At 34.8% G+C, this 15707-nt stretch overlaps 1 protein-coding gene across 4 annotated transcripts in view; it reads left to right on the top strand.

Annotated features, from left to right (window-relative positions):
* The window catches only part of ABCA5 (ATP binding cassette subfamily A member 5), a 78856-nt gene that overhangs the window by 41472 nt on the left and 21677 nt on the right, over positions 1-15707 (top strand). For all 4 annotated transcript variants that reach the window (XR_003723850.2, XR_013407112.1, XM_015120205.3 and 1 more), the window contains 7 exons: positions 126-216; positions 400-539; positions 2344-2463; positions 6319-6520; positions 10006-10175; positions 12823-12950; positions 13356-13493. Coding sequence is in view for 2 of the 4 variants with exons in the window: in XM_015120205.3 (XP_014975691.3) it covers positions 126-216; positions 400-539; positions 2344-2463; positions 6319-6520; positions 10006-10175; positions 12823-12950; positions 13356-13493 (989 nt within the window). In the remaining 2 variants the exon portion in view is untranslated. The remainder of the gene's footprint in view (positions 1-125; positions 217-399; positions 540-2343; positions 2464-6318; positions 6521-10005; positions 10176-12822; positions 12951-13355; positions 13494-15707) is intronic.

Below are 15707 nucleotides of genomic sequence, written 5' to 3'. Positions count from 1 at the left end.
TAAGATTGTTGTGATGATTAATGATGTAACATGGATGACTGTCATATGATAAACCATAAAATATAAATGCCAATTATTAATGCTGTTGATAACTTAGAAATTGAAATATAAATATTTATCTGCAGATAGGAAAGCTGTGATATCACAAGGAATGCTGAAATGTGTTGGTTCTTCAATGTTCCTCAAAAGTAAATGGGGGATTGGCTACCGCCTGAGGTATCATTCATTTTTATTGACATTATTCTATATTATACTCTTGCTATACTGTTATTATTTTAGAGGCTTGCTGTCGTATGCTTTGACCATCATTTATGGTACTAAATTTAATTTAAAGCCATCTTAATTTACTTTTGGCTGTTTATTGTATAATCATTAATTATGATTTTTGGTATTCTGTAGCATGTACATAGACAAATATTGTGCCACAGAATCTCTTTCTTCACTGGTTAAACAACATATACCTGCAGCTACTTTATTACAACAGAATGACCAACAACTTGTGTATAGCTTGCCTTTCAAGGACATGGACAAATTTTCAGGTATTACTTACTTTTAAGTTTCTTGGTGTTTGAACTGGGATCTTATATTGGGAATAGGTTTCATTGATTTCCTTTTTGTTTCCTTCTCCATGTAGTATTGCCATGCTCCCAGGTGGCCAGAGTTAATATTCTGTTTCTGCTTTGTTTTTGAAAGCCAGAAAAAATTCAGGAAAAAAAATTTTTTTTACAAACCATGCAAGAAACTGTAACTAATACATTAAATACTTAAGAAAATGTTTAAAAAATGTAAAAATAATTGTGTTTACTTTATTGTCAAGAAAAAAAAGAAATTGCTTGTAGGCCTCCTGAGAGTGAGGCATGTATGTATATAGTTTGTATACATTCTCAGGTTCTTTTTTAGTTTCATGATTTCATAATGAATTATATGACAAATCCTTGAATTCTTTTAATCGAGGCATTATTTTTTAAGTTTTTAACGAGGAACTCAAACTCAGTCTCCTTCCTCTGTTTAGGAATTTCTTGATAGCCAAAAGGATGTTATTGATGTAAGTACATTGTACAGAATTTTCATAGTATTTATCTCATAATCAGAAAAATACTTTTTTTTTAAAGAAAGAAATCACAAATTAAGTGGACTGAAGTACACTTGCCAACTTAACGCACTTTGCCTATCATTCTATCTACTTATACCTACCTATCTCCTATTCTTTAGTAACATTTATGTAGGCTTATTTTCTACCAGATGCTGGTCTGTGCCTTTTGCAATTATTAGTTTATTTCATTATCCCAATATTTCAAGAAATACATGAGATAAATACTATTATTGCTTTCATTTTACAAATGAAGAACTGAGGCATAAAAAGATTTAAGGAACTTGCCCAAGGTAACACAAGTAGAAAGTGGTGGAGCTGAGTTTTGAACCCAGGCAAATCAGTTCCGGAACTCTTGGTTTTCACCACCATACTTTCTTTGTTGTCTCTTATATTTATTTGATAAATTGTCACGGTATTTCACTGGATTTCACAATGTCTTCTGGGATCTCCTGTAGGATGGACCGTAAGACCTCTTAAAGGAATTCATAATGTCAGCACTTTTTCTAATAATACCAAAATGTTATTTGCCTTATTGACCCTCAGCTTCTCATGATTATACAGTGTTTTCTAGAGACTCCATAATATGTGCTATCACAACAGGTCGAATGCAGAAACAAATATGAGAACCCGTCTGTCCTCTGTTAAGACAAACATTAATGAGATTTGCAGAAATATAAAACAACATTCTCTTCTCATTATTTTTGTTTTAAAAGATGCAGTTTTTAAAGATAAAATTGTGTTAATCTGTAATAGGTTTATTTTTTATTATTTTTAAAAAGATGAATAAGTATTCAAATGGTTTTTGTATATTTTCTAATATACATATTTATGTTATTGTTCAATATAGTAACATTCTCAGTTTTAATTTCAAATACTGTAAAATTTTTGTTAGTTTATAATATGATATAGATATAATATGATAATAGATATATTCCTGTAAATAAAATTTCTTTGAGGTCCTTAATTTATAAGAATGTTAAGCCTGTTACTTAGGCTGGAGTTCAGTGCCATGATCACAGCTCACTACAGCCTCAAACTCTTGGGCTCAAGTGATCCTCCCACCTGAGTCTCCTGAGTAGCTAAGACTACAGGCTTGCATCAGTATGCCTAGATAATTTATTTTATTTTTTTAGAGATGGGTCATGGTATGTTGTACGGGCTGTTCATGAACTTATTTTTAAAGGATATTTTACAATAATTTATGATAATATGCTTAACGATATACTGTTCTTTCATTTTCTTTCTTTTAGGTTTGTTTTCCGCCCTAGACAGTCATTCAAATTTGGGTGTCATTTCTTATGGTGTTTCCATGACGACTTTGGAAGATGTATTTTTGAAGCTAGAAGTTGAAGCGGAAATTGACCAAGCAGGTAAAAACAGAACTAACAAAACATTTTAGGCAATGGACCAGACAGATGGTGAATAAGACAAAAATTATATAAATGTGAATTTTATATTATTTTTTGGAAGAAAGGGTAAAAGTATACAAGTAAATAAGTAATGAGATACTTAGTGATAGGAGTTATGCAGGAAATAATGGGGTGGTCTTAGAAGGCAGCGAATTTAGGTTATATCATCAGGAAGGACTTTGTTGAGATGATACTTGACCCGAGGCCTGTATAACAAGAAAAATCAAGTAGGTGAAGATTTTAGGGTAGAAATTTTCAGATAAAGAACTGCAACTGCAAAGATATTAACTGAGGAATGAGTTGGATGTCTTTGAGGAATTAAAAAAAAGGCTACCATGGCCGGAGCCATGGTGAAGATATTACACAGCAAAGTCAGGAGGATACTCAAAGGGATAGATCATGTTTTGCCTTTGAACATCTGGAAAACAATTTCATTTGTTTTCTTACTGTAGTGTGAAGCTATCAGAGAGTTTTAAAGCAAATAGGTACTATGATCTGATTTGAATTTTTAAAAAACACGTTCTGGTTGTTGAATGAGAGGATTAGAAATGAAGTGCGGAAGTAGGAAGACCAGTTAGGAAACTATTATAGTTAATACTACCTTGAACTAGGGTGTCAGTGAAAATAGGGAGGCCAGGTGCAGTGACTGATGCCTATAATCCCAGCACTTTGGGAGGCCAAGGCAGGGAGATCGCTTGAGCCCAGGAGTTCCAGACCAGCCTTGGCAACATGGCAAAACCTTGTTGCTACAAAAAAACACAAAATAGCCTGGTGTGGTAGTGTGTGCCTGTAGTTCCAACTACTCTAGAGGCTGAAGTGGGAGAATCACCTGAGCCCAGGAAATCAAGGCTGCAGTGAGCCATGATGACACCACTGCACTCTAGCCTGGGCATCAGAAGGAGACCCTGTTAAAAAAATAAAAGGGGGAAAGAACAGGTTTGGGTTATATTGGTGGTAGTGGTGATGAGTTGCTGATAGATTGAGTGTTAGAGGTTCAGGAGATGGTGGAATGAAGAATAATTCCTAAGCTTTTGGCTTGATAACTGGGAATGAGATTGCCATTTCCTGAAAATAGGGGAAGAGTAGGTATGTGGAAAGAAGGAATGCAGGCACAAGTTTTTTCCTTTTTTTTTTTTTGTTTTTTTGAGATGGAGTCTTGCTCTGTCACCCAGGCTGGAGTGCAGTGGCGCAATCCTGGCTCACTGCAACCTCCGCCTCCCAAGTTCAAGCGATTCTTCTGCCTCAGTCTCCCAAGTAGCTGGGATTACAGGCGCCTGCCACCATGCCCGGCTAATTGTTGTATTTTTTAGTAAAGACAGTGTTTTACCATGTTGGCCAGGCTGGTCTTGAACTGACCTCAGGTGATCCGCCCACCTTGGCCTCCCAAAGTGCTAGGATTACAGGCATGAACCACCGCTCCCAGCCCAGGCATGAATTTTGAGTATATTGTTTGAGATGCATCTGGAGCTAAATGAAGACGTTAGGGCTGAAGATGCAGATTTCGAAGTTACTCATAGATAGATGGTGCTATGGCATTGGATGAAATCTTTTAGTTGGGTAAGGAGTATAGATAAGAATTGAGGGGCAAGCCCCCTGGGTGAGCAGTGGAGAAGGAGCCAAAAGGGCTGACCATGAATGAGCAATTATTACTCTACTTTTTCATGAAAGAGTGAAAATGGAAAAACCTAGAAAAATGGTGTTTTAGGAAAGAGGAAGTGGTCAGTTATTTGTCGATTGCTGTGAAGAATAAGATGAGGACAAAAAGGGTAGTTTTGGTAACGTAAAAGATGGTGAGGGATTTGGCAGAGTGTAAGAGTGTTGATCTTGACAGATCAATTTCACGATGCAGTAAGGAGCAAAGTGGATCTATTTAGTTTACAGTGAGAACATGAGTTGAGGAATCTTTATGATTGAAGGTTAGCAAAATATCTGTAGTGGCAGGTGAGGAGAGCAAAGGAAACCAGGATGTTAGTTCACAGTTGTTAAAAGAGTTGAGATGCTGCAAATACACATTTTGCGTGAATGTCGAGTGGCCGATGATTAAAATCATTGTGATACCAAAGTCAAGAATCAAGCTGAATATATCATCATGGAGTAAACTTGCATTATATTATGCTAAAATAAATCTGAAACTTAAAAAAATCTTCCTAGAATTTAATTATTCATGATTTGGTAGTCAAATTTTAAAAGATTGGCCTTACTGTGTGGGAACAATAATTTGTCAGCATCACTAACTGTAAAGTTGCTCCTGTAGTCCTACATTTATCATCCTAGATGCTCACTTTCAAATGCAGTGAGGAGAAGCCATATGTTTTTGAGTTCTTAATTTTTCTTTTGTTATTATGTCTGGATCAATGAAGATTTATCTGAAAATTAATGTATGTGATTTTGTAGTTTCTCCTTCTTTTGAAATTTTTAAATGATGAAGTTGGTGTTCTGCTTTTAGTTCACCCTCACAAATTGTGGAAGAATCCAAAATAAAACTTTTGTATTGAAAGTGTATGGCCTTAATGGAATTAAATAACTAAAAAAAGAAGTAAGTCTCCCAAATTTGTTTTAATACTTTGAGTACTAGTGCACAGAACCACTATATAAAATTAATATTATATAATCTTATTTCTTTTTATATTATTATCTAAATTAAAAAATACATGTATTGGCCCAAAAGTTACAATGTGCTTCCTAAAGTTATCTAACTAGTACATTCTCTTTAATATTTGCACTAACTGTCAATATTTTTCTGCATCTAAATTTCTGAATGTCTGTTTTTGAGTTTAAAATAAACCTCAATTGTGTAATATTTTATTCTTGCCATTAAATAAATATATGTTTATGGTTTCATTGGTAGAATTTTAACATAAAGTACATAAATACATTTTTATTCCAAATACATTTGGAATGTTTAACTGTAATTTAAATGAATATTAAATATTAAAATGAAATCTGAATGACATACCTTATTCACACTACTGAATTTGTTATACCTTTTAAGTGTTGTGCTAATAATCTGTATGATCACACTGTCATTGATCATGTACAACCTCAGTAATGCCAGGAAATTACATTGAAGTAGGCATTTGGCTCTTAAACCTTCCAAAGACTAAAGATGAAGTTGAAGGGCAGAATTTGGCTGAAAACTGAGCCTGAGGCTAAATTTTAATTGAGAACTAGTGTAAAGCCAGGAGAGGACTCTCAAACATGGAGATAAGAGAGAAGTCGCGTATATGATCAGGACATGATGTTAGGTTGTAGTCAGAGAGGAAAAGTTGACATAAAAGTTGGATATTGTACAGATACAGAGATAATAAGATATTAAATATGCACATGCGTCCAGTTAGATTTTGAACTAGTGGAATTATACCATGTGTCTCCTTTGCATCTGTCCTCTTTTACTCAATATGACATTTGTGAAGTTCAACCATGTTGTTGTGGGTACAGTAGTTGGTTCATTTTCATTGGTTTACACTGTTCTCTTATATTCATATGTTACAACTATTCATCCATTCACCTGTCAGTAGACATTTGGGTTCTTTCCAGGATATGGGTTTTCTAGATAGGGCTCTACTAAGAATGTTCTTATACATGTGTTTTGGTGAAACCTATATTCGTACCTCCGTTGGGTTTATACCTGTTGGGGATCTCTTGGATCAAAAGATATACGTATGTTCAGCTTTAATAGATACTGCCAGAATATACGAGAGTTTCATTTGTTCCACATAACTGCCAGACCTATGCTGCTTTAAATTTCCCTGCTTCAGAAAGATTTTATCTTTTTTAATGAATATACTGAAATGTTTGTTTTGTTTTGGCAAATAGATTATAGTGTATTTACTCAGCAGCCACTGGAGGAAGAAATGGATTCAAAATCTTTTGATGAAATGGAACAGAGCTTACTTATTCTTTCTGAAACCAAGGCTTCTCTAGTGAGCACCATGAGCCTTTGGAAACAACAGATGTATACAATAGCAAAGTTTCATTTCTTTACCTTGAAACGTGAAAGTAAATCAGTGAGATCAGTGTAAGTATAATTATCACCCTTATACCTGATGGATTGTTTTTTAAGGATACAAATTGGTTTTACCATCTTAATTTTTAAAATGTTAACATATGTAAATAATTTATATAGTTTTGAAAGATTACCACTATAATTTCACAATGTTAGAGAAAAAAATTACAATGAGTTCATCAAATACCCTGTCTTACACTTTTTAAACTAGCATTTATTGTCTCATCTATAAAGTGAGGAAATAACAAATATTCCCTAATTGTATAATTTTTGAATTACTGTCATTGTATCTTTTTCTTTCTTTCACCTGGGAGCACAGATTCAAGTTTCCTTGAATATGTTAATACACTCCCCATTGTATCTTAAATTTTATTTTGTGTTTCTATTTTTTCACTATTTTTTGCATCTATAGTTAGTTTTTATAACTACTTTTTGTAAATAGCAGGAAAAATGAGTTTTACCTCTATTTATCATATGAGGAAACTGAAAAATAAAGAAGGCTACATAGCTAGTAGATCTGGGATCAAAATGACATCTTTTCAAGTTAGCTTTAGCCTTTCTCTAGGGTATTAGGAACTGAATTATTTGGAGATAACGTTAACCACTTTCATATACCACACACCTATCTTAAGTCCAAAATGGCAGTAGTAATAAGGCTTAATAATTAAGAATAAGAATATAGTTATATGTTTGGAATATGCTAAATTTATATGCTCTTCTTTGACCAAATTCATTGTCAAACAAATGTCAGTCATGTATCTGATTTATTCCTGGGTCGGCATTACTGAAAGAAAAATGTTTATTTAAATCAGCATGTTTCAATGTATTTTATTTTATTTTATTTTTTATACTTTAAGTTCTGGGATATATGTACAGAACTTGCAGGTTTGTTACATAGGTATACACGTGCCATGGTGGTTTGCTGCACTCATCAACCCATCATCTACATTAGGTATTTATCCTAATGCTATCCCTCCCCTAGACCCCACCCCGACAGGCCCCGGTATGTGATGTTCCCCTCCTTGTGTCCATGTGTTCTCATTGTTCAGCTCCCACTTAGGAGTGAGAACACGAAGTGTTTGGTTTTCTGTTCCTGTGTTAGTTTTCTGAGAATGATGGTTTCCAGCTTCATCCATGTCCCTGCAAAGGACAAGAACTCATCCTTTTTTATGGCTGCATAGTATTCCGTGGTGTATATGTGCTACGTTTTCTAAATACCATTCTCATAAAATGCACTCAGAAAAATAATTAAAATACTGGCTGGGCTCAGTGGCTTACACTTTTAATCTCAACACTTTGGGAGGCCAAGGCAGGCAGATCTTGAGGTCAGGAGATCAAGACCATCTTGACCAACATGGTGAAACTCCATCTCTACTAAAAATACAAAAAAAATTAGCTGGGTGTGGTGGTGTACGCCTGTAGTCCCAGCTACTCGGGAGGCTAAGGCAGGAGAATTGCCTGAACCCAGGAGGTGGAGGTTGCAGTGAGCCGAGATCGTGCCACTGCGCTCCAGCCTGACAACAGAGCGAGACTCTGTCTCAAAATAAAATAAAATAAAATACTTCAGTCAGCTTTGACTGCCATAACAAAATACCATTTACTGGGTGGCTTAAACAGAATATATTTTTTCACAATTCTGATGGCTACAGGTCTGAGATCAGAGTGCCAGCATGGTGAGGGCTGTCTTCCTGGCTTGTGGAAGGCCACCATCTCACTGTGTGCCCATATGACCTCTTTGTGTACACTGGCATGTACCCTCTGGTGTCTCTTTTTATAAATGTACTAATCCCATCATGGGGACCCCACCCTCATGATGCCAACTTATGCAGATTACCTTTCTGAAGTCCCATTTCCAAACACCATTATATCGGAGTTAGAACTTCAACATACAAATTTGGGGAGGCACAAACATTCAATCCACAACAAAATGTGTTCCATAGTCAAATACATTTAGAAAATATTACTCTTTTATTCCCTATATTAAAGAGTTATTCATTAGCATAGAAAAACACATGAGATGTTCTGTGGTAAAGAAATTCCTTCAACTTTGTTTAACCTCATGTTCCAAATATTATTTAATTGTGAATATTTTTTAACCTAAATCACTTCTTAACTTATTGTGGAACTGGATCCATGCCATATGCTTTTGAAATCTTGTCAGATATAACAATTTAAGAAATATTTTTTTTAAAATTATGGAATATGTGAAAATTATAAATGGCTAAATAAAGTATGATGATCTAAGCTCTCCAACCACTTGTTAGGACACTTACTACATGTAATACAGAGGTATTTTATCAGATAAGTAGCTGCCTTCCAGATAAAAGGGCATTGTAGTATACCTTGCTTTGCCTACTGAGAGCAGCAATGGCAATTAATATGATAAAATTGCGATTAGGATGAGATTTCAAAGGTATCAGCCATTCAGAGTTTAATTGTATTTTTATTTGCTTCTCTATATCTAAAATATTTTTGTTCTTATGTGAAAAGTAAATGGGCCCTCTTGCGGTGGCTCACGCCTGAAATCCCAGCACTGTGGAAGGCTGCGGCAAGTGAATCACTTGAGGCCAGGAGTTTAAGACCAGTCTGGCCAACATGGCAAAACCCTGTTTTTAGTAAAGTACAAAAATTAGCTGGGTACAGTGGCACAGGCCAGTCGTCCCACCTACTTGGGAGACTGAGGCATGAGAATCGTTTGAACCTGGGAGGCAGAGGTTGCAGTGAGCTGAGATCTCACCACTGCACTCCAGCCTGGGTGACAGAGCAAGACTCTGTCTCAAAAAAAAAAAAAAAAAATGGTTAAGATAGAGACAGGACAGGAAGTAATTCCTTCAGGAGTAGAGACAAATATTTGAGACATAACGTCTTGTGCTTTAACAGTTATAACTACGTGTTTACATACTCTTATGAAAATTTAAGGGCGTCACTGATCTAAAATATACTTTTATAACTTTTAATTTTTGTCATATGGTATTGACTTTCTCTCCAGTATTGTCATAAAATCATTTTGGGAAATAGGATTTCTTTTCTTTTTTTTTAGTTTTTTTCCTTTGTTTTTTCAGTTGTTATCTTTTAACTATCTAGAGTTTAAATCTATACCAATGTGGGCTGGGCAAGGTGGCTCACACCTGTAATCCCAGCACTTTGGGAGGCTGAGGCAGGCAAGCTCCTTGTTTGAGCTCAGGAGTTCGAGAGCAGCCTCAGCAACATGGCGAAACCCCACCGCTACAAAAAATAACAAAAATTAGTTGTGTATGGTGGTGTGTGCCTGTAGTCCCAGCTATTCAGGAGGCTAAGGGGAGAAGATTGCTTGAGTCCGGGAGGCGGAGGTTACAGTGAGCTGAGATCACGCCCGTTACACTCCAGCCTGGGTGACAGAACCAGACCCTGTCTCAAATAAAAACAAAGTCCTGATTATCAATGTGAAGGGAGAGTTTTAATTGATTTTCATATTAATGTAATATGTACCATGAGCTGTGTTATTTTTTTCTTTTCAGGTTGCTTCTGCTTTTAATTTTTTTCACAGTTCAGATTTTTATGTTTTTGGTGCATCACTCTTTTAAAAATGCTGTGGTTCCCATCAAACTTGTTCCAGACTTATATTTTCTAAAACCTGGAGAGAAACCTCATAAGTACAAAACAAGTCTGCTTCTTCAAAATTCTACTGGTGAGAGTGTGTGAAGGTCTGTGAATGAGTGTTGGGCATGGAGCGTGGGGTTGAGGGGTGGATAAAGGTCTAGAATTTAGAAATATATTTAAGGTAAAGGCGTGGTCTATCTGCATGAAATCTATAGTTCAATACATCTCTTATTGATGCTGAAGAATATATTACAGTAAATTTTGGTTTACAAATAAATGACAGTTTTGGCCAGGTGTGATGGCTCACACCTGTAATCCCAGCACTTTGGGAGGCCGAGGCAGGTGGATCACCTGAGGTCAGGAGTTTGAGACCAGCCTGGGCAACATGGTGAAACCCCATCTCTACTAAAACTATAAAAATTAGCCAGGCATGGTGACACGCACCTGTAGTCCCAGCTACTCGGGAGGCTGGGCAGGAGAATCGCTTGAACCCGGGAGGCAGAGGTTGCAGTGAGCCAAGATCATACCACTGCATTCCAGTCTGGGCAACAGAGGGAGACTCTGCCTCAAAAAATAAAATAAAATAAGGTAAAAATAAATAAATAGTTTTTTAAAATACTCTAATTTATACTTTGTATAATAGTAAAATTTCTTTTTTTAATAATGTTATTCTTACCAGCATGTTTTATGCTGATAAGTTCATGATGAGCAAAATATACTTCAAAAGTTGAAAAACCCTCTTTACAAAGAGTTATAGTACATAATATTTATAGAAGTATGTGTCTGCATAGAAGTGTTTAATTCTTCAAGGACAGTCTGAAGAATTAGTTAAAACTAAGAAAAATAAGACAGATATAAATCTCTCTAATTGAATACATTAGATTTGTAATGGATATTTTTGGCTTTGCTATTTGTATTCTTACCACATAGTTGTTAAATATGAAAAAAATTTAGACATACAGACTTGAGCAAAGCTCAAAACAAAAAACTGACATAGTGTTCTCATTTTCAAAATGTTAAAAGCTAATACAAACTTGATTCGTATGTGATCAGTTGTTCCTAAAACATCTCCTATTCTGTAACAAACTCTGTGGGGTTTAACCTTTCTAACACTTCACCTACATTCTAGTATCATTCCTTTTTGATTCACTAACTGATTCAAAAAAGACTTTGCCAAGTATTAAAGTAATAAGCCTGGCTAGGAATGATTATAAATTACTATTAAAATCATCACTGTTAAAATCTGATGCTTGTTATATTACATAACCTTCATTCTTTGGGGAAAAGATCCATTTATTGATGGATAAATGAGTGAGAACATGGAAAATTACTTGGAGCATGGAAAATTAATGGAAAATTACTCGAATGGAAAATGTTAGGTTTTGCAATTTTTTTCTTTCATTAGGAATTCTCATTTTGGTTTTAAAATACATTTGATATTGCTAACATATAATCCTTACACTATGATAATCTTGACATTTTTTATATGTGTCCAGGGAATTGTACATGTATCTCAAATATTTCTTTTTTTAAAAAGAGGACCTTGGCTTCAAACAAAATCTTTTTGCTTTGAGTTAATTCTCATTAAGCTTTAGAAATTCTAGTATTTTCAGTTTCTCTTTATTTTTTATTCTTAGAGTTGCTTGCTTATGCATGCCATATTTTCCTAAGCCTCATGTGTGTTCCAGAATAAAACCACTTTTTTTTTGAACCACTGGCCTCTCTGTGTATATATATTAGGTAGTATCTTGCCCACCTTGCAGAGCTTTTTGTATCTCTTGTGCTGTGGTTCCTTCACTTATAATGTGTCTCTCTTCTCAGGGTACATAGCTGTTCTTACAAGTTAGAGATAAGAGATCAGTTAAGGTACTTGATTGGGAGTAAAGTAGTGTCACCATTCTCTGTGACACTGAGATTTGGTGCTGTGTCTGATCCACCCTGCCATACTATTCAGTTACTAGTAATGTTTTGCTTTGTTTGATTTAAATTTCTCTCAAAGTGACATTTGTCCTTCCCTGAATCCTGGTTTTTGTTATGATAGAGGGGAAACTGCATCTATTCGGCAGACATGTTGGTATAGATTTAAATCCTGACAGGATTTAAAATCTTACTCTTGGCTCCAGGTACTTTAGAGAATGTAGATAGGGATGTGATTATTTGTTTGAATATTTTAAGGTAGTTAAGGCAATTGACGTGTCTGCCCAGAGCCTACAAAAAAATCCTCTAGGGAATGATGTTACCACGCCTATACCTTTCCAAGCTTAGCAGGTTATCTTGTTACCTAAAATTGTCCAATTTTTATTCTTATTATTTAATGAAATTTCATGTATTATAGGTTAACTTTTCAATGTTAATAATAGTTGTAGCAGCAGCAGCAGCGGCAGCAGCTAAAATATGCACAGTTACTATGTGTCAGGTTCTAAACTCTGTGTATATATTCAGTCATTCAATCTTCATGATCACTCTACCTGTAAGGCAGATATACTTATTTTACCCACTTTACAAAAGAGGAAACTTAAGGTCCAGAGCATCTAGGTAACTTGCTTGAAGGACGAATAGTTTAATGTTACAACTCAGCTTTAAAACCAGGCTGACTGGCTTCAGAGCCAATGTACTTACTTGTGTATTCGCTAATGAAAATAAAATATTTCTTTAAAACTAGAATTATCTTCCCAATGTTACTAAAAGCCTCGTTTAAACTCATTCTTTATTATTTGCTTATTTTCTAACACCAGACTCAGATATCAGTGATCTTATTAGCTTTTTCACAAGCCAGAACATAATGGTGACCATGATTAATGACAGTGACTATGTATCCGTGGCTCCCCATAGTGCGGCTTTAAATGTGATGCGTTTAGAAAAGGTAAGATGAATCCTGTGAATGAATATCCATTTGGGAGTTATGCAAGATTAAAACATTTCTTCTAAAATTAATTATTTGTTGATTTGACCTTATGAGTTAGAAATTAGATTTTACTTTTGGAAATAACTAGCTGTCTTGATACATTTCATTCCCTCACAGATGACCAATATATAAAGTTACAGAAATTTAGTTTTTTTAAAAAATTATATGCTTGTTTAAAATACTAAAATATCTGTACATTCCAAACCAGATGTCTTTATCTATCATTGAGTATTATTTCTGTGAGTTGTTGAAGCAGTTTTTCAGTATGAGAATTAGCTTTGTTGGTGAGAAAAGCTTGGTACATAGCAATAATATATCCACTTATGTACAGTATGTAATAAGTGTCTTTTATTTTAATTGTAGGACTATGTTTTTGCAGCTGTTTTCAACAGTACTATGGTTTATTCTTTACCTATATTAGTGAATATCATTAGTAACTACTATCTTTATCATTTAAATGTGACTGAAACCATCCAGATCTGGAGTACCCCATTCTTTCAAGTAAGCCAATGTATATACAGATAAATTTCTATATGCATGTCATATATGTAATAACTGTTAAAAAAACAAGCAAAAGTAACTAAATATGTAGAAGTTTATCTTGTGAGACCTCTTAGTCTTCTTAAAACTCAAGTGAGAAATGGTTTACATTAAGGTTTAGGATTCCCCAGTATGTGTGTGTGTCAGGGTACAGGAGATTCTGTTTTGGTATTGATATTTGTATAAGGAATAAGTGTGTTCTGTATTGATCATAGAATATAATATAATTTTTAAATGAATGTTTTTTACCCAAAATCCAGATATTGGGGTATTGAAAAAAACTCAAGAAGTCACCCACACAACCATTTTTCCTCTAGATAGAACTGTTGGATTGTGCATATCATAATCAACTTAAGATTACAGAAAAGTATTCAACATTTTTTCTCTTAATCCTTTTGATTTTCATATGCTAAAAATAAATGGACAAATATCTGGAATAATATTTTCTATTTTCTCTTGTCATACTTTTAAAAACAGCTTCATTGAAATATAATACCGAATCAACCTGACCATTATTTAAAGTATTTAAAGTATACACTTCAGTGTTTTTTATTATGCTGGTAGAGTTGTGCAGTCCTTACTACAGTCAGTTTTAGATATACCATCACCCCGCCCCCCAAAAAATAACCCTTATACTCATTAGTAATCACTCATTTCCTCTCATACCCACTCCCAACCCTAGGCAACCACTAATGTACTTTCTGTGTCTATGGATTTCCTTATTTTAGACATTTTATATAAATGGGGAATCATACAGTATGTAGTCTTTTTTGTCTGCTTTCTTAACATACTGCTTTGAAGATTCATCCATGTTGTAACACATATCAGTGCTTCATTTATTTTTACTACTAAATCATTGTGAGGAATGTATGGAATGTTTATGTGAAATACCACATTCTGTTTATCCATTCATCAGTTGATGGCATTTGGGTTAGTTCCACCTTTTGGCTATTATGAGTAATGCTATGAATATTTTAGTACGAGATTTTGTATGAGCATATGTTTTTATTTCTCTTGAATGTATAGCTAGGAGTGGAATTGCTAGATCATCTAGTAACTCTATGTTTAACACTTGAAGAACTGCCAAACTGCCTTCCAAAATGGTTGCATCATTTTCCATTTCCAGCAACAGTGTCTGTGGAGAAGTATCTCTTATTATGAAATATTTCAAACCTACAGAAAATGAACCACCTACTATCCAAATATTTCAGATGCTAATATTGCATAATATTTGTTTTTAATAAAACTTTAAAGATACAGGTGAAAACTCATGTTACCCTTCTCCAATCTTGTTTCCTTCTCTCCCATAGAAGTAACCACAATTCACAGTTTCACAATTTGTAATTCCCATACATGTTTTTATGATGTTACTACATATGTCTGTATCCATAACTATTACACAAGATTTTACAAGTTATAATTTTCATCAGACACTGACATATAATCATATTATATTTTGAAAGAAATAAATGGGAGTTTTTAAAGCTAACTATTCATATGTATAGTCATATTAATATTTCAAATTTGTTTCTTCCTTCATTAGATTCTGTATGATTGGATCCAACTAGTCTCGTTCATTTCCACTTCTTGCACTACTAGTCTACATATTTGTGGGTTCTTTCTTGGCCTCCACTGTCATATTACCAGAATTTCAGACAAATTCTGCAGTGTCATATGACCTAAACTATGGAATTGACTTTATTGCTAAATAGGAAAACTCAGAAGGCTAGGTTTCAACAAGACAGTGATGTACTCTGTCTCTGTGTCATCCCATGGAGGGTTGTGCCAGTGCCAGGGTATCTGCTAGGCACTGTGGATTTTATTCCAGTGCAGAGTACCTTCTCTGTCCCATGGGTACATATTCTTATAGAACAAGGGGAGGAAACTGACCTTGGTGAGGGTGGATGATAATATAGTATCCTTGGACCTGGGTATTCTGCATTTGAAGTGTTAGCTGTTTATTGATTGTCTGGGAAAGTTAGCTGACTGCACCTGGATCCCTGGGGAAGCTAACGACATTGGGGCCTGTGGGAGTTAAGTCCTCTTCTGCTTGGGAGAAGTTCTGGTTCCATAGGAAGCTGAGCTTGGATATAGATTTTGCCAATTGAAAAGACAATAAAGAGCCACAAATATCATTCTTAGATATTTATTATTATTGCTTAGGACCACTATGGT

Source organism: Macaca mulatta, chromosome 16 (genome assembly GCF_049350105.2).
Source record: "Macaca mulatta isolate MMU2019108-1 chromosome 16, T2T-MMU8v2.0, whole genome shotgun sequence".
NCBI lineage: Eukaryota > Metazoa > Chordata > Mammalia > Primates > Cercopithecidae > Macaca > Macaca mulatta.
The sequence above is the reverse complement of the archived record's forward strand: the minus strand, read 5'-3'. Positions and strand labels throughout refer to the sequence as shown.